The 19,757-nt window shown below is 44.8% G+C and overlaps 1 protein-coding gene across 10 annotated transcripts in view; it reads right to left on the bottom strand.

Annotated features, from left to right (window-relative positions):
• The window catches only part of nAChRalpha6 (nicotinic acetylcholine receptor alpha6), a 28,414-nt gene extending 17,021 nt beyond the window's left edge, over positions 1–11,393 (bottom strand). Inside the window, exons 1-6 of one of the 10 annotated variants that reach the window (XM_065481633.1) lie at positions 11,091–11,390; positions 8,464–8,603; positions 8,204–8,248; positions 7,684–7,728; positions 4,520–4,629; positions 2,925–3,105 (exon numbers count right to left, since the gene is read on the bottom strand). In XM_065481633.1, coding sequence (XP_065337705.1) covers positions 2,925–3,105; positions 4,520–4,629; positions 7,684–7,728; positions 8,204–8,248; positions 8,464–8,603; positions 11,091–11,148 — 579 coding nt within the window. In that variant the 5' untranslated portion in view covers positions 11,149–11,390. Of the gene's footprint in view, positions 1–2,924; positions 3,106–4,519; positions 4,630–7,683; positions 7,729–8,203; positions 8,249–8,463; positions 8,604–11,090 lie in introns of all 10 variants that reach the window. The other 9 variants (XM_065481632.1, XM_065481629.1, XM_065481628.1 and 6 more) reach the window with 9 other exon arrangements.
• Positions 11,394–19,757: the final 8,364 nt, after the last annotated feature.

Raw genomic sequence — 19,757 nt, 5'->3', positions numbered from 1 at the left:
TTTTCTCAGCTGAAAATGAAGCTAAACTTGAACAGAATAAACAGACTTTTATCCGCTTTGGCAGGATAATTATATGTATAGCGTTTGCTTTATGGTATGATTTATTTTCATAAAGTAGAAGAACACTTTAATGAAAGTATGAATAATTTATTAAACGTGTAATTATGCGTGCAAGAACACTTTATGAAGGCATATAATTTTCAAGTTAAGCAGCTTCTAATTTCAACTTCAAATTATAAAAAGCTTCGAGTGCTTCTGCCTTCATGGATTATACCTACAATCGAGATAATATAATATTTCTTACAAATTAGACATTTATGATCTATTTGTCTTAAATATCATTGGTAAATTTTACGACTTTCCCGTGTTTTAAGACACGTTCCAAGCCATAATTTTTAATTACCACGTCACTATTTACAAATTCCCCCCTATTCACAGAGAATCCGGTGGACGTGTTTTTCGATATCAAATGTTGCAAAAATTTAATAAAATTCGGTCATTTCTAAACGGCTCTTGGAAATCGAATACTTTTAGTTTCAAGTGGAGAAGAAACACGCGGCTGTTTCACTGCTGGCACTTGCCATATTAAATATAATGTTTAAACGTGTAAGAACGTTAATTCTCATCAAAATCCATTACTAATAAACATATTGTTTTGTGCAAAAGACACTGTTTAAGATACTCTTACTATTTTAGGTGAGAATCTTTTACCTTCGCACGTTTATAAATATTTCAGAAACACACTTGAATTGATCAAAAACCACCTTTTTTGTTCGTAGATCGCTTAAATCGAAATTTTCAACCACTGCACTTGTTTCCCGTCCCGGAAGGCTACACGAATTCAAAATAAATTCAACACCGAGTTAAATCTTTGGTGATAACTTTCTCAAAACGCAAAAAAAGAGTGCTTCAGTTCCCTGATAAAATGCGACAGGTAGTTTAGTGGTCTGGTTCCGTGAAATTCCTCTCCAGACGCTCGTCTTCCCCTAAAAAGTTTGACGGCTTTGAAAACACCGCAAGGGCGCTATGCAGAAAATATGAGCTCAGGGAGTGTCAAAAAACGGTGAAAAATCGTCTCGCGCGTGCACAATGGAAAAATCGCTGATCGAGACAATGTGGCGGAAACAGGCCTACACACATCCCGCAAGTGACAGACAGTCAGTGTATATATGCAACCGGTTTGACAGGCGTGCTCAGCTCATTGCCGATATCAATTTTTCATAAAGTTGTCATGCAAAGCTGGCGCCTCGCTCGCACGAGCGACCGCTCAATCCGGCCCGGCGGAAAAAAAAATCAGCCGAGCCCCCATCGAAAGAGTGCCACTAATTCAATAAAACCGCAGCTTTCAATTAGCGGACGCTTTCAAAGCCGTAAATTCAATAGCGGCAAGTTTTTAAGCCGAAAAGAGCGTACGTTCGTTTTCCGATTCAAACTATCCTTCTATCAGTTTTCACTTTGCTGCCGATGAAATCGGTGAGCCGCAGCCAAAAGTGCTTTGGACGCGCAGACACGCAGGGCTTTTCGGATCGGATCGGTCCGGTCGACAGCCGTGGCGGAGGGAGGGAGAAAAGGGTCGGGTCGGGTCAGATGGCAACAACTGATGGAGTCAGGTGAAGAGCAGCTTCCAAATGAATTTGGCATCATGCAAAATGGGCTGTGCGCTTCCTGTTTTCGTTGACGTCGATTGACGTTATCTCGAAATTGGTTTCCCAGTGATGAGTTTCGCGTGCAATTTGCACGCGCTCTCACTTGTCAGTGATTGAAAATGGAGGGACTCTCTTTTGTACCATTTGTTGTATGGAATAGAAGTGTGTTTGGTTTTTTTTATCAATTTTACGCAGCAGCACGAAATTATTTAGGTGGAGTTCTCTTCTAGTTCTTTTTTTATTAAAGAATAAAAGTGAAGCGACGGTGTGTATGTTTTATGTTTATGAAGTACAAGTTTTGCTACTAACGGTTGGCAGCATGCAGTTAGGTTAGTGCGTTCATAATTTATGAAAGGAGTTTTATAGTTTAGCGCGGCTTTACGTGAGTTTATCAGAGTGCAAGTGCCTCTTCTCTCTGTGTGTGAGTGTCGCTCTTTGTCCAGAGATCCGCGCGGGCAGGCTAGCTAAGCTAAGGGCAAATGCACTTGTGGTTAGATTAGCAGGCTCGTTATTTAGGCTTTTAACAACAACAGCAACTTTGCAGTCGCCGCGTCTCGGTCTGCGGTTTATTTACCGGAGCTGGGGCGGCCTTACGAATTGAGCGATTAAAATCGGACTGGAAAAGGGCAGTTCCTTGCGCGCGCGAGTTAAATATACAATTAATTTATCTGAAATGAAGTTAGAGCCGACTCGATTAGGCATTCGCATTTATATTCATGGAAACGACCTTTTCCGGCGCGCGCGCGCACGCGAGAGAGACAGAGAGAGAGTTAATGAATGCAGCACATCTCCGGCCGCCATAGCCGCAAAAGCCTCGGCAGTTTCGTTTAAATGCGATGATTTAGGTTTCGGCAAGCACTTTTAATTAGCCAGAGACGAACACTAGATGTCGAGTGTGCGGATACAGTTAAATGCATTAACGAGCATGCAGCTATTACACGAGAGTGTGTGTCACTTTTTATTTCACGTCGCTGCATTAATTAATTAGATCGAGTGGAGGAGCGAATCCTCTGCTCTGTTTAATGTCTAGTGTTTCGCTACTTTTTTGTTTAGATTTATTTAGACTGCGTTGCCCGCTTTTAGGACTAGTGTATGCGGTGACAGTCAACGACCACGTTTAACATCCAAGGCAAAACACACGAATTTTAGTTGCGTATTTTTAATTGCGCGCGGAGGGGAGGTATATATATAATATCAGCAAAATGATATGCAAGAGGAGTGTCCATTTGACTTATAGTTTGAGACTCAACGGGACCCATTGACTGAGAGTTCAAGTACCTGATTTCCATCATAGGTCCAGCTACCAAACTTCATATCACAATGTTGGTCATCAAAGGGGAACCAAGTAATGTCTATCTTGCATGTGCTCTTGAAGATGCCCGGAGGTACGTACAAGCAGCTACCGTTATTCCTGACCACCACATTAGTGTGGTATGTCCCGTCGAAACCCTCATCCGCACTTGATAGGCAATATTCAGAATGTCAGACTCATCAAAACATTCAAGAGATTTGAAACAGCAAAAAAACACACGAAAATTAAAAAAAAAATTAGTTTAGACAGCTCATTTTTTTATTTACAAAAGCCAGATGGATTTTAGAAGTTTCTGGTTTAAGCCGGAAGGTTTAAAAATTTCCCCGTCCAGAAAAGCAGCGTGAATTAGCAGAATCCAATCTCGAGAGAGTGGTCTGCTCGAAATTCACGCAGCTCGGCTGAAACAACTCCTTCCGGGACGAAATTCGGTTAATTAGATCGGTGTTGCAAGTTTATTTAAGAAGTTTCTGGCAGTTTGCTGCTGGAGTTTATGAACATCAAGGTTTGATTAAAACACATAAAGTCTGTGTGGGACGGCAGGTTAGTTTCAAGTTAAACACCGTCTGGGTACGGGCAAAGCGCGATGACGCCCGGCGCGAGGCGCGGACGCTCGCTGCTCTGCCTGCACGCGGACGATGCGTCAAAGTGTATTTTATTGAAGTGGTCATTTAACAGTTGATCCCTGTGCTATACGCTCCGGGTTTGCGGGGTCGTCGGTTGGCATTGAAATATTCATCAGACGCGCGCAGGCTGATTTATGTACAAGGGGTGGAAAATAAATTTTACCAACGAATTTTATGACTGGGTTGCGGTTGCTCTGGGTGTGCGGGAAAATTCTCTTCAAATAAAAGAAAAGGCTGCAATGGTCAGAGGCATGAGAACGGAAAGCACTAAAGTTACTCAATAATGAGAACGGTTTGGTACTTGCTCAATCTTCACTTGGTATGCACTCCAGACTTAAAAGCGCTTTATATGAGAGTGAGAATCAAAAATATAATGCACCAATCGAAAAAGTGGACTAACTCTTTACAGACGTGAGAAATACGAATGGTCACAACTTGAGTATGACAAAATGAAAATCATAATAAAATGCAATTTCTGAGATTGATAAAACCAAGCGCAACATTTGATTAAAATATATAATATGTAGTTTCGACTTTTCTACTTATTGAAAAAGGTGTTTGAATATTTAAACTCTGGGTGAGATAATAAATATAATAGATAGAAGAGAGAGATAGCAGAGCATTGGGCGACGGCTCGGCATTCCAGGATTAATCCTTCTCGGGAGCAGCACAGGGGCGGCCAAAGTTGCGTCTAAGTGGTCATCACTAAAGCAATACGTGTCCCACGAGCTCTGTGTAACCCGACCCAAACATAAATTAAATCCCGAGTTAAACAGCTCGTGAAGATGTAAATTAACCAGCAGCAGCGGCAGCGGAGGAGGAGGAGGAGGAATGCCGGAATGGCGGCCGACGCCCAGATTTTGCAAAACCGGCTGCGAATGAAATTGAAGCGGGACCTGCACGCACGAAGAGAACAGGAAAACGCAGGCGGCCGTTACCTGTTGTACATGAGCACGTCCGGCTTCCACAGCTTGGTCGGCGTAATCCTCAGGTCCTTCACCCCGCCGTACTCGCTCTCGTTCCAGCGCAGGTTGTAGTCGTTCCACTCCTGAAAGTTAGCGCCCTTTTTATCACCATGCGTGCGGACGTTGCCCACAGCGGGAGAGTGTTTCAGCTCTACTGTGTGTCTCTATATTTATTATTTAGATTCTTTGCTCTGACACGCAAGAGATTGTCGCATTATTTAAAGCCCGGGAGGATTCGTGAATTGCGGTACACACTTCTCTCCTCGCTTGGATTGTAAAAGAGCAGAGCAGAACAGTGCAACAGGACACTCAACAATGAAAGCTAACAAGTGTTTCGTGGCATGCACAGAGAGAAAAAGGTAGAGAGCGAAAGGTTGAGGACGGGAAAGTAGTGAGAGAAATCTAAGACACACACACGGACAGAAAGACAGAGAGAGTGAGCGGACCCACGTTTTTGTCCACAGCAGAAGAGAAGGCCTTTTTAGTTGAAAAAATGTGCCATTTAGCCGTCTGTGGTTTCGTTTAGCAGATTTATTTAGGTTCCGAAACGAGGGGGTTAATTATCTTTTCCATATTATTTAGTATTTGCAAAAGACAACATCAATATTGACTAGCGAAGCAGTCTATTTCTAAAAGTCTCGCCTCATAAAGCTCACCTGATCCGTGATGAGTTTAGACCCGGAATTTTACTTTTACTCTGTTCTCTATTTTATTATTTATTTCATCATTGCAACGAGCTCGTTTCCGTCAGGCTTGATTTAAATAAAAAAAAGGTCAGCAGGCCGACAGCAAACACTCGCTCATGACTTGTCAGGGAAACAAAAAAGAACAGCAAAGTAGTCGGTTTAGACTTTATCACGTGTTCTCCAATCAAGGCGATTGCACTTAAAACTCGCTCGGCTGGCGAAGGAAAGGAAAAACAGAGTGCAGCAAGATGAAACGACGCCGCGCGATTTAATTAATTCGGAGAGTGCCGAAATTAGACTCTGTTAATGAGATCAGCGCCTGGCAACATCAAATAGAAATGCGCCGAGTTTTGCATTTTTCCGGTGAAATATTTATGGCAGCCGATGGGATACATGTAATCAGCTGGCAGCCTTTCAGCGAAAGTGGATTACCGTCCGTCCGTCCGTTCGTGTTGGAGGCTGCCCGTCAAGGGCGAATAATCCATCTTGCGAGCGCGGCGGGCACTTTGAAAGGGATGAATGGCCCGCAACCGACCGCCACCTGACCCCGCAGGCGGCACGGCACGCACGGGGCCCCCGCGGAACGAGGGAAAGTGGGGGCATGCGGGTGGATTTAGTCAAACGTCTAAAACGATTTCGGGATGCAACTAATATGCACGTCCAGTTCGACAGAGCAGGGGCTGGATAGAGATGAAAATACGGCTTGGAAAAAGAAAGAAGGCCAACGAAAAGAGAGGAGGAAGCGAGAGAGAGAAAGAAATTAATTTTTCCTTATGATTTGGAAAGAGTTCGCTCTAGCCAGCCATGGTGAAAGAAATGAGAAAACGCGTTTTATTTTTAACTCTGCAAAGCGATTATTCACGTGAGAGATGAATTCGTGATTTATCAAAAGCAATATTTTATTTAAAAAAAAACACGTTGAAAGAGGCAGAAGGTTTATGAAAAGGGCTGTGAATTGATTGTTTAATGATCGACTATTTTTAGAGTACAATAGTCGGTTTTAGACGATTTCAAAGCCGATTAAGACAGGATTTCGGCAAAAAAAATCCGCATTAAGTGTTCGACCTTATCGTCATGGCTTTCCTCGTCGCTTTTATGTAGGGTTTAATTTTTCCCTAGTAGTACTTTGGTTAAATTAGGAATTTTTGGAACTCCTGTGGCTTCTATAGTTATTATAAATTAAGCCATCTGAAAACGATTATTATGCCTCATACAAGAAATGTTGAAAGTCATTTGAAAGTCAAGTGAATTTCAACATCTTCTAAGAATTTTTAAATGTCTAGATTTTTTAAATCTGCATAAAATTACACTAATTCAGATCAAAGCCAGGATTTTGTAGTACTTTCATTGCTACATTTCTTGTATCAAGGAATTGCAAATATAAATATAAAGCAATAAAAACCTTTTTTGCCTTAAATATAATTTATAACAGACTATTTTTTGGATTTCAAAAACTCAACTGACTTTTTTCGCTGTTTAAGCTTAATAATCATTATTTGTGCTCATTTGATGGTCCCGGAAAGGTTGGAAGCTGAGAAAAATGGTCGATCGTCAATTTCACAGCCCTTTTTATGAGAGAGGGAGATGCTCGCAACCAGATCGTTTTAGATTTGTCATGTCAAATACAGATGACTAATTTATATAGCAGCCATAATATCCTAGCTTGTGAAAACAATCAGGCTGATTGACGAAACTAAACGAAATTTAATTTCGAAGAAAGAGAGGGTGATTCAATCTGGCCTAATTGGTTGCCCGCCGCGATAAATCAAACTCCCCGTCCGTCCGTTTGACAAGCATCTCTCCGGAAGATTTAATCCTCCCACGATTTAAAGTACGCAGATGAACGCCGCGCGAGGTGGAATTCTCGTGCAATGACGCATTTAGAGGCGAATCAATATTAATGTTGACTTTTAGCGAATGCACAGCTACATCCAACACCAATGTGTATCTCTACGTTTATATTTATATGTGTGTGTGTTTCGAGGGCGTATTATTTATAATTGTGTGAGCAGCAGCGGCATTTTTGCCCGTCGCTCCACGCGCCGAGAGCGGAATTATTAATTATCGATTTAGAGAAGAGCGACAAATCAAGCTGGGGCGCGTACATAGGTGTGTATGTATGTCTTTTTGATTGAATTCTCACAAACAGGAAAACATCTCATCTCTGTCGGCGCGAGAGCTAGACCGACACGCCGATCCGCGCCAGTGCGCAGATGGCAGCAAGCAAAGACCGATAATTTCTGGGTGACGCGCCCGACTGGCTGCTGGTCGTCGGTTAGACACGCGGTTACACACGCGAATGCGCGGAAAATGTATTTTAATTAAGGAAAAGAATAAGACAAGAGCATGGCTATGGCTTTTTATCTTACTGCGTGTGCGTTTTGCATGAATCGATTCAACTACTAGAGAAAGAGTATTCGAGTGTCTGACGCAGAAGGGTTGTTCACTTACCAAGGAAAGCCAAATATTTGTGATAAGAAGCTGATTCTTCTCGTCCTATCGTTCAAAACCGACCGAACACACAGGGAGAATTTTAGGGTGGTTAGTTTCCGTCATCAGAGGCATGCATTACATTTTAAAAAAGTCAAAAAGTGAAAGTGAGACGATGGACAGAGAGAAACCACGCGGCCAGCAGGTTGGAATCTCGTAATACTGGTGTATTTGTGTTGTTCGTTTCTGAGTATCTGCTACACTGCAGCCCACACTCGACCACCACTTTTCAGCAGAGAGGAGGACAAGGCAGACCTTTTCCAAGAATCAGCAGTGTTTAGCGGGGAACTATGGGTGCGGTGCTCTTTATCGATCACACACTTTACAGGGCAGCTCTCGTTTACATTTTGTACACAGGGGATTTTTGAAAAAGATTTGCCACTCGGATCATTATTAATATTGTCAACACAGCATGCGTCAAACGGAAAACAAGGCATCAGCACCAGCACTCAGCAGCCACCTGAATGAGCAATCAACTTACCAAGTTCAGCCACGCATTTGTTGTCAATATTTGATTTTTCTCGTCCTACAAGGGATACAGAGAAATCGAGTGATTAATATACAAATCGAGCCCAGCGGCATTTCGAGTTTTTAGGCTGAATGATTTTATTCCTGTGGAGAACAACGGCTGCATTGCTTTTAGTTAGGTCAGAGTTTTTTTATTAGTCGCTGCAAGAGAATCTCAGTTTAGGAAAACATCGACTTCAACGTGAAGAAAGAAAGCCGGCCGCGGCGACTCACCACGTCAATTATCTGTTGCAAAGTGAGTCCGAACTTGACCTCGAGTGGCTCCGACTCATTGGCCACCGGCCGCTCCAGGGTATTGTAGGCGGCCAAGAGATCGTTGAGCAATCTTCGTTCATGGGGTCCTTGCAGAGATTCTGTAACAAACAAATGCGATGATTATAGTCTTCTAAAAAGCTGGAAACACGAATGTTCTCATCTTTGCGAGGAAAACTTTGCTAGACCCGGTTAGAGGGGCTCTTTTCCCTTTTCAGGAACGAAATAATGCGGAGGTGCACGGCAGGTAGGTGCTCAACAGCTGTGCAAAATTATCCCGCACCGATGGTGGCAATAAGGCGGCCCCCGTCCTTTAATCCAGCTCCCTCGCGGTGAGCATTCGGAAAATCTCCTGGCCGACGTGGGTTTTTATGTGTTTCGCTGTCGGCCACTCAAGACACACGCAATCATCAGTCATGGCATGGTGGAGTGAGTAATTTTGGAGATCGTGTATTATGCAACCGGTGTGCGTGAAGAATTCCATAACTTTTTAATGCCCTGTTAAAATAAACGCGCACAGCCGGCCTTTACGAGTGTCGAGAGGCCGGACGTAATTGGGCATAAAATCTAATTGGTTTAGTTTTGACATGACGCCAGCAAGAGCGGAGATGCTGTCTGGCGAAGAGTCGTTTGATACTAACGAATGTTTGTTGGGCGGTAGCAGTGAGAGAGAGAGAGAGAGAGAGAGAGAGAGAAAGAGAAAAAAGTGCACACTTAATTACACATGCAGCTCTCTTTCTCTGACAGCGCACATTAAATGCTCTTTTTTGCATGCAAAAGCGTGGTTCACTGCGCTCGCGGGCTCGAGTTCAAAGGGGCGAAACTATTCTGCTGTTTTCTGCAAATGCATTTCTTTGAGCGAAAAGCGGAGCAAAAAGCATCTTCAAATACGAGCAACTGCACAACATACGCTATATGAAAAGGTAGAACGAGAGCTAAACCAAATAAACAAGAGGACTGCGCACTCCTTGAGACCGGGTAAAAAATGCCCTCATTTATTCTCGGAGAGTGCACGTGCTGTCCTGTTTTTGCAGTTCACAGACCTGAATAAAATTGTCAGTTACAATCATTTCAAGAGCAACGACGCTCGCCCCTGCGTGGCTGTCGTTCCGCGAGTTTGAACGCCATGTTTGCGCCCTGATAAGGAGTGCGAGAGAGGGCACGAATCGATACCATTTCGTACTGTTTGCAGAATTGATTCGAAATGCGAAGAATGGGCCGCCAGCCGCCCCCCGGCCTCCCTCCTAATGGGAAATAATATCGCACACATGGCGCTGAGCGAGGTATGCGCGCCTTTCCCTGCTCCAGTCTCCGCTGATTTGGCTCCAGATAGAAACGCTTATTGATCGCAATTGAACGCTTTGCGTGTACTGAGATACGAGAGACACTCCGCGACACCTACACAAATAAACACCTCACTCGGCCTTCTTCGAAGACGACTAATTTTCTGCTGCGGTTTTTGGAAGATTTGCATTTTTTTAAATTTTTCCGAAATGAATTTCGTGCGAGAAAAAAGGAACTTTGTCTGTCTCTCACAATGCATGGATTTTTGCATGGAAAGTGAGTGAGGTGTCATTAATTGAAATCGCCACTTGTTCCCGATATGATTGCACTCTGCATCCTGAGTGGAGTCAATCGTTTTCAACGGACGATGAGGTTGATTGTATTATGCACGGTGCAGTACTGCCACCCATCCACCTATTATCAAATCACGTGCGCGAAGTGAAAAAAGCTATTTCAATGCGATTTTGATTTTTTGTTTATTTCTAACCACATTTTTTGGCTTCTGTTGAAATCTAAATAGCTCAACAAATCAAAAAAATACATTTTAATAAAGCGAGGGAAATAATTATTTTCGTTTTGTTTATTTGAGGCTCTTGTTGGATTTGCTGGCGTGACACTTGTAAATCACAGCGCTCGCAGTGTTTGCAAGTATCGAGCGCAACACGTTGCCCAAAAGCGATTATTCCCGAGCGGGAACACGGCTGCGAGGATCAATAAATTCGCGATATGCATCCATCACGCAGCACACGCGCTCGATTCGGCGGCAGAAGCACCCTGCGAGATTGAAAATTTATCCCGGCCGTGCCCGTGCACTTTTGCGAATTGGGCGGGCGGGCGGGCGCGCGGGCGGGGGCGGATTTATCTGTGCCGGCGGGCGACGGTCTCGGTTCGTTTTGACGGCGTTTTTATTGCCCATCTGCCGCCAGAGCCCCCTCAGCGCCGTAATGGCCTCGCGAAAAGCGCACGTTTCGCCCCGAAAATCGGCCGACTAATCTGCTGGGCCGCTTATCGCGCGCGTTTCCTGCCGCGCTCGTTCGCTCGCTCGCTCAGCCCTGGCGGCGGCGGCGGCAGCGGCAGCCGATGACCTCATTAAACTCTTTTTGCACGGCTGTTGAGCGCACCTGGGCTTGTTGCCGCCACCGCGTGATGGCTTTTTGATTGCGGGGGGCCGTTCGAAGATCGAGCGGGGGCGGCGACGGTGGCTGCGACCCGGGAGGGGGCCGGGGGACGGACGGGGGGCACGAACAGTACGTAACAGGTTGGCATACACGCAAACAGAGACAGACAGACAGACAGATTTTTACCTTTGGGCAGGGCCATGAAGAGCAAGGTGGCGAGGAGGAGCGCGGCCGCAGGAGCCATTGCTCTTGGGCGACGCGAGCGTGTGCGGAAATAAAAAGTAAAAAAGCGACATCAACCCCCTGAGTTGTCCGTCATCACCAACGCCGCAGCAGGCCGTGTTGCATGGGGGCAAGCCTTTGACAACTGCTCGGCCCTCGAGTGGTGCTGCTGCTGCCGCTGCCGCTGCCGCCGCCGCTGCAAAGTCACACACACTCTCGCGCTCGCCCGCCCGCCCGCTCACATACATACACACACATACACACACACCGCTCCTTGTGCGACTGTCTTTGTCCCTTGATTGTTGCAGATCAATAATGTGGCGCGCACGCATGCGCCGCCGCTGCCCTCCATTCTGTTCCACCCTGCGGCCACAGGCAAGGCAGCACCCTGCCCTTCGCAAGGCCCCCGCCCGCCCGTCCGCTCCGGACAAAGCAGGGCCCCCTCGCGTGCGGCGCACCACCCAACCCAGCAGCTTGTTGCGAGGGGCGTCTCGAGCGACAATTACACTTTTACTTTCTCGCCTCCGTCCCCCAGCCCCCCGCACCCCGTGCGGTGTGTCAGTGTGTTTGCACGTGCAAACGACGCCCTGCCTGCCCAGCTGCTCGCTGCCATGCACTTGCTTTCCTCCTCCGATTCATCAAATGCATGCGAGCAACACCACTAGAGAAGCTTTGCTCCGCGAAATCGCATTTAATCGCACCAGTTGCAACGCTGGAGACCCAGTTTAAAGAGCAACAGTATTTTTATTATATCCATAAGTTCAATCTGAAGGCACTCGTTCACCCACAGCAAAACTATCATTGATAAAAAATTGAAACCAAACCACTGCATATTTTTACTGTAAGAGCGTCTCTATTCCACAAATTTGATGATGATAATTAGATATGTATTTTTGTTCATTGGATTAGAATGAACTGTTGTATTCGTTCGTTTTAAGAAACTAGTGCATCACACGTATTTACATTATTTCACTGGAAATCTAACTGCTCGTGAAACGTCGTTTTCAGATTATTCTTTACATCGAATTTTGAACTCATTAAGTTCTGCTGGTAAGTTTTTGTACATTTAGTTTTTATCTATCACTATAACAAAGAGAGCTCACCAAATTAAATTTACTCTTTGCTTGGTTGCTATTATAATTACTTCCAGTCCGAGTACAATTACTAAAGAGCACTACTACTTACAAGCCGAGTTTCCTCAGAGAAGTAGTTAAGGAACTTAGTTGTGCGTTTTTTTCAACCAATGCGAAGACGCTTAGTGTTGTTAAGGGGTTATTATATAATAGAATCGATGAAAAAACAATATTTAAGGGTTTGAAGGATAAATCGACGGGACTTTTCCTCTTTTCTTCAAAATCAGGATGAAGTCAGGAGAAACGGGCCTGTTGTTAATGTCTCGAATTCTAATCAAGCTAGAACAATAATAAACTTAGCGCAAAAAATTGCCGTTTTCGATGGCACCATAGCAACGTTCATCTAAATGTAACATGTTTGATTTTTCCCAAATTTTCACACCTCAAAGCACCCTATTCATTTTTTTACAAATGAAGGCAACAGCCCACGAGTTTATCATTATTTTTCAGCTACCTTGGTGATATTGAGCTGTTTACTTCTCTGTATTTCTTCATAAACATCCTGCGGATTTCAGCCCCAACTCAAGCTATCATTAGTCCCTAGATGGGACAGGAACCAGCCGCCGAAACTAATTGAGTAGGACACGTCTGTGGAAATACGGAAAAACAAACAGCTTGCTATTCACCGAGAAAGCGGTATATTTAACTATACAACCGAAAAATTAATATTTGCTCTAAATTTTTGTGATATAATGGATATTTTCAAGTTCTCAAACTGGAATACAGCAATTTTTAACCCGAAACCTCTGTTCTTTATTTTGTGGAAAAAACAGATGAATGGTGAGAGATTTTAATTTGCGCATTGGATAACTTGTATATTATTTTTAACATTTAGCAGAAAAGAAATCGATCCCTGGCGTCAGGGTTCAGGGTAGCCCCCAAAGGCTCTAAGTTGTGTTCTATTTATTGTTACGTTGTTTAATTAAATTGGCTTGAGACTACAGGTTTGACACGTAATTATTCGAAAAAAAAAATTTATATTATTTTTTGTATTGAATGGTAAATATGCTAAGTGCCTTTCTTCACGTCAGGAACAAATCCAGTTTTAAGCAAAAAAAAAAAAAATAAATCATTCTCAATTCGAATAATTACGTTTCAAACCTAGTCTCAAGCCAATTTAACTAAACAACGTAACATATTTATTAACTGATTGTGGTTCGATCAGTAAGTTTGATTGGGTTTAAAAAAACGATTCACCGCAATGTGACCTCCTGAACGCCATCAAGGTGCTCAAGCACATCAGGGATCTGATCAAGGAGTTTTTAATTTCTAAATGTTTTTTAATGTAACATGCTTGATTTTGTCCCAAATTTGCATACCTCAAAGTTCTCTATTAATTTTTTGATATAGCTGGAACATGCTGCCACCTATCAAAATAAAGATAATCAGGAGTCTGAGTAATGGAGTAAGTACGCGTGTGTATAATTTCAACGCTCTCCCAGAAAAGCTCATTTCACAATGAAAACTGACAGCACCCTTCTGGACAAGGGTCGATAAGGGACCAGGTACGTCCCCGGGACAACCTTCAGTACAAGGCGTGTTCCGCTACAACATTGGCGACGAGGAAATTACGAATTTCATACGGCGTGTAACAGATCGTTCCAGAAACCAAGATGGCGAGCGACCAAAGTGCAACTGATGGGAATGCCGGGCGGTCATCCTTTGCTAACGACAGGCCGCGAATCAGCCCATTTAACCCCGAGGAGGATGTCTCTTTCTCCGACTACCTGCAAAGGTGGGACATTTACTTTCTGACCCGCGGCATCAAGGATGACAGCGTGAAGCGGAACATTTTCGTCGATAATCAAGACAATAAAACTTTCCGCGTCATCTTGAAAATGTGTGCGGGAAACAAAATTGCAGAAGTGTCATACAAAGAAATCACTTCTAGAATGGCCGCCTATTATCAGCGAGCCGAGCCCCACCAGGTCGTCTACATCGACAAGTTCTTCCGGCGAGTGCAGCAGGAAAACGAGCCAACGGCGGAGTTCATCGCTGATCTGCTGGAGCTGAATGCAAAGGCTGGCCTGGACGACCTGGAGGATCGGGTAATCGTCCCAAAAATCATTTCAGGTCTGCGGAATATGGAAATCCGCAAGAAACTGTTGGCCAAAGACTCGGATACCCTTACCTTGAAATACGTCAAGTCCTATATTGCGGCCCATGATCAAGCCGACGAGTGCTCTGCTGCGCTGGCCAAACAAGAGGCCAGCGATCTTAATAGAGTTGGGCGTTCAAAAGGGCGTAGCTTCAAGCGTAAAGACAATGTCAAGCAAGACAAGCGTGACGATGGGAAGACGCAAAAACCAATTGAGTGCTTCTGCTGCGGAAAATCTGGACATGCCCGCAGCCAATGCAGCCTTCTTAAAACAGCCCAATGCAAGTGGTGCAATCGCCCTGGACACGTCGAAGCGGCGTGTTTCATTAAGAAGAAGCAGAAAGGGAAAAGTCAAGCTAATTATGTCAACGTAGAAGACGTTGATGAAGGCGACTCTGGAGGGGAGGAGCTGGCGGGAGCTGTTGTCAATCACCTCCTGCAAATTCAACATGTCCTACCTGACAAGACTGCTGAAAAAAAGGTGCTGTTGAGTATCAGAGTCAATGGTAGAAAGCTGAAGCTTGAGGTTGACAGTGGAGCCACTTATTCATTGATTGGGTGGTCCACTTTTAAGAGCTTCTTCCCTGATGAATCTGCATTGCGCCCTACATCGATCAGGATGACAGCCTGGGGCCAAAAGCAAGAAATTGCTGCCGCAGGAAAGGTGAGCTTGCACTTGGAACCGAAAGGGTTGCCAGCGGTAGACCTAGACCTCCTGGTGATGGCCAAGGACGGACCGTCCTTGTTGGGCCGCAACTGGTTTAAGGCTCTCGGCATCAAAGTTTTGGTGCCTGGCCTCAAAGAAGGCGAGGCTGTGAGCAAGTGCAGTTCTCGTAGTGAAGAAATGATAGGCAAGGTCTTGAAAATGACTGCAATTCCCGAGGAGTACAAAGATCTAGCCAAGGTGTTCACCCCTGAGTTGGGCACATTTAAGGGTGCACCAGTGAGTATTCCGTTAAAGAAAGACGCAGTTCCGGTGCATTTGCCCGCCCGTACCGTGCCGTACGGATTGAGAGACACTGCTACTGAAGTGCTTAAGGCCCTAGAGAAGAACAGGGTCATTGAAAAGGTGCTGTTTAGTCAGTGGGCTACGCCGGCTGTGTGGGTGAAGAAAACCGACGGCTCCCTTCGTTTCTGTGCTGACTACAGTGCAACTGTAAACCCGGCCTGTGAAATGGCATCGACGCCGATTCCGTCGGTGGACGACCTGCTGGCCCAGGTCCAGCCTGGCTACGTGTATACCAAGTTGGATCTTTTGGATGCCTTCTTGCAGTTGAAGGTTGATGAAGAATCGTCGAAAGTCTTGACAGTCAACACCCACTGTGGACTCTACCGTTTCCTGAGGCTTCCCCCAGAGCTGGAATATTTGGGGTTTAAATTGACCCCTAAGGGCGTGAAACCTACCGAGGACAAGCTCAAGGCGCTTCGGGAAATGCCGCCTGTGACCTCAAAGGAGGACCTGATGGCCCTCCTAGGCTTCATTAACTACTACGACAGGTTCATCCAAAACAAAGCAGCCATCCTCGCACCTGTGTACAAACTGTTGAGGAAGGATGTACCTTTTGAGTGGACCAGGGAGTGTGACGACGCTCTGGAGCAGAAACCCCTGAGAATCTCGTGTGATGCAAGCAGACGTGGATTAGGTGCCGTACTCAGCCATGTCGAGGACGACAAAGAACTGCCTATCATGTTTGCATCGCGAACTCTGCAGAAGGCAGAGTGCAACTACTCTCAGATCGAGCTTGAGGCCTTGGCGGTCGTATGGAGCATTAAGAAATTTAAAAAGCTTCCACTGCCTGGTGAGAAGGTGCTTGAAGATGATGAAGAGGCAGCGCAAGTCGCCTTTATGAACGTCGCTAGCGGTGCCCAAATCGTCGACCTTGAACGGCTGCAGCAAATGACAGCTTTGGATCCGTCGCTGCAGCAACTGAAAACCTACCTTCTCAAAGGTAAAAGCCCAGAGAGTCTTCCTAACGACTTATTGGAGTACAAGAAAAGATGGCCGAGCTTGAAGTTCTGCAACGGAATTGTCCTTTTTTCAGACCGGGCAGTCGTACCTGCGGCACTCAGACCTGAAATCTTGGCGCTCCTTCACCTGAACCATTTTGGCCAGAGCAAGATGAAAACCTTGGCAAGACAATATTTTTACTGGCCACACATGGATAGTGCCATCGAGGAGGTTTGCCAGTCATGCCAGCCCTGCAGTCTTTTCAACAAGGCTCCCCCAAAGGCACAAGTGATTCCTTGGTCTGTTCCTTGCAGGCCATGGGGCAGGGTCCACCTCGATTTCTTCGAGGTCCGTCGTGGTAAAACCTTCATTGTAGCTGCAGATGGTCTGTCTGGCTGGTTGGACGCAGAACAAACCAAAAACATGGAAGCCGAGACGGCAATCCAGTTCTGCAGGAAGCTTTTTAGGGTCCAGGGTCTGTGTGATACCCTTGTTGCAGACAATGGACCCGGATTCAGGGCAGAAGCTTTCAAGCAATTCTGCAGGAGAAATTCGGTCAACCTAATTTTTGCGCCTCCGTACAGCCCGCAGACGAATGGTGTTGCTGAACGCGGGGTGCAGACAGTGAAAAGCTTCCTTAAAAAAATCCCAGAGAGCAAGTGGAGTGCCTGCTTGGACAGTTTCCTGCTGGGGCACAATTCAACACCTCATTCGACCACTGGTGTTGCTCCTGCTGAATTTAATTTGGGAAGACGACCAGTCACGGTGCTCACCAAGACCCAGCACGTGCAGGACCTACAGAGAAGAGGAGTGGAAAGGGAGAAGAAGATGTTGCAGGCAACCACAAAGTTGGCCTATGAGCCTGCAGAAAAGCAGCCTATCACCATCAGGAGCTACCGGGACCCGAAGATCAAATGGGAACAGGCTCAATTCTCCAAATTCCTAGGTCCACGACGAGTCCTGGCTGAGACGTCGGAGGGTCAGGTTCAAAGGCATGTGGATCAGGTTAAGCTGAGAGCAGGCGCCTCAACTGTGCTGGAAGCCCCGGTCGAATACGACGCTGATGTCACTTCGGCGCCGACCGACAAGTCGCCTGACTGCACCTCGCCTACAAAGGTGCCATCTCCTATGCGTTTGAGGCCGAGGATTCAAAGCAGAAGGGAGGAAAGGAGAGAAAATCTGGCTGGAGAGCCGCAGAGGCTACCACCTGACCTACTACCTGAGCAGCACGAGGATAAATCCAGCAGTGCAGCTGTAACCTCAAGTCCATTGACTCCAACTCTAAGAAGGTCATCAAGAGTGACCAAAGTTCCCAAGAAGTTGGAAGATTTTGTGTTAAAGTAAGTGCGCCAATTCAGTTTGATTTTCCTTTTCCATATTTCAGTCAAAAGTGAAAGTGAATTATTTGTTGTATTCAAGCAAAACCTCAAGTCTATTAAATTGTCAATTAATTAAATTGTGCAGCAAGAAAAACCTCAAGTGCAAACAAGAGATGTATATTTAATTATGTTAAGCAAGAAACAGCAAGACTAATAATTGTGATTAACTGAACGTGAACTCCTCCAAAGTACAAATTTCCAAGTAATTAAATTAAATTAATGTTAATCTCAGAGGGGAGGAATTGATATAGCTGGAACATGCTGCCACCTATCAAAATAAAGATAATCAGGAGTCTGAGTAATGGAGTAAGTACGCGTGTGTATAATTTCAACGCTCTCCCAGAAAAGCTCATTTCACAATGAAAACTGACAGCACCCTTCTGGACAAGGGTCGATAAGGGACCAGGTACGTCCCCGGGACAACCTTCAGTACAAGGCGTGTTCCGCTACAACATTTTTTTTACAAATGAAGGCAACAGCACGCGAGGTCATCAAATTTTTTCAAGTTATTTGTTATTTTATTTGTTTATTCCTACTGTCATAGTTACAAAATTTAAATACATAAAATTAAGACATGGTAAGAATGGGCAAACAAATGCTAGCAGAAAACTGCAAAAACGCTTGAAAACATAAGTTATCTCACGCCGCACTGAGCCGCACATCACATTATTAATCACCCGCTAATCATTATCACAATGCACTCGCCACAAGTAGCCTTTGCAGAGCTTTGGGAATTCCTCCACCGTGGATTCAGCTACCTTGGTGATATTGTTATTGAGCTGTTTACTTCTCAGTATTTCTACGTAAACATCCTGCGGATTTCAGCCCCAATACAAGCTATCATTAGTTCCTAGATGGGACAGGAACCAGCCGCCGAAACTAATTGAGTAGGACATGTCTGTGGAAATACGGAAAAATAAACAGATCGCTATTCACCGAGGAATAGAGAGGATTACGGGATTCCCGTCCCGTCCCTGAGGGAATCCCCGGAACGAATTTTTTATTTCGGGACAGGGACGGGGCTGGACAGGGACAAATTGCAGCGGAACGAGGGACAGTTTTGGTTTTATCCGCATTTTTACGAATTTAACCCCGAAAAGTAATATATTTCGTGCCAGAAGAGTCATGAATTTTGGCAAAGATGAGAGTTAAAATTTTCGGTCTTTTGGTGAAACCAGTGCATGGATGAAAATCCGCACATTTTCGGAAAACCCACTGCATTGCAAAAAAATCTGTTTTTTTGCGGGTTTTTCTGCGATTTAGTACATTTTTTCGAAACACATGCATTTCAATTGAAAATTAAAAATTCATGTGATGTATGACAGAAATAGGAATATTTAAAAAAAACAGTAAAAATGACACTAGTTTCACTAATAGACAGACAATAATTGTAACACTTACCGCAATTTTCAAAACAAATTTCTGACTCTTTTTTAGCTCGAGATGTCACCTTTTTGGGGTTAAATTCGGAAAAACTTCTCCAAGTAGTTTTTTGCTCAAAAAACCAGTGGTGCATTTTTACGCATTGCTAAATTGGCGAACCGAGAACCAGTGAATTTTATACTGATTTTGTAAAATTCCTATTATTGGTCATCCAACATGAAACATGATATTTTTTTCTTCCATAAAATGCACGGGTAGCCCCCAAAGGCTCTAAGCTGTGTTCTATTTATTAACTGATTGTGGTTCGATCTGCAAATTTGATTGGCTTTCAAAAAATAAACGATTCACCGCAATTTCTACCTCCTGAACGCCATCAAGGTGCTCAAGCACATCAGGGCTTTGATCAATGGGTTTTTAATTTCAGAAATTCATAAGCTGGAGGTGCCAGAAAAAGTTAAAGATGAAAATAAAATAAATTAATTGGCATTGACTGCGAGTATTGCACTTTTTGACCTGGCAATCCTTGCAGGAAGCTTTCCACGCCAATTGCTGTGGATTTCGAGCTCGTTTTCGCACACCAGTTGCCGCAAAACAAGTCACTTAATCTGACCCCTTGGTGGCAAGAGCGAGAGAGAGAGAGAGAGAGAGAGAGAGAGAGAGAGAGAGAGAGAGAGAGAGAGAGAGAGAGAG

Source organism: Cloeon dipterum, chromosome 2, assembly GCF_949628265.1.
Source record: "Cloeon dipterum chromosome 2, ieCloDipt1.1, whole genome shotgun sequence".
Lineage (NCBI taxonomy): Eukaryota > Metazoa > Arthropoda > Insecta > Ephemeroptera > Baetidae > Cloeon > Cloeon dipterum.
This window is presented reverse-complemented; position numbering and strand designations above follow the sequence as displayed.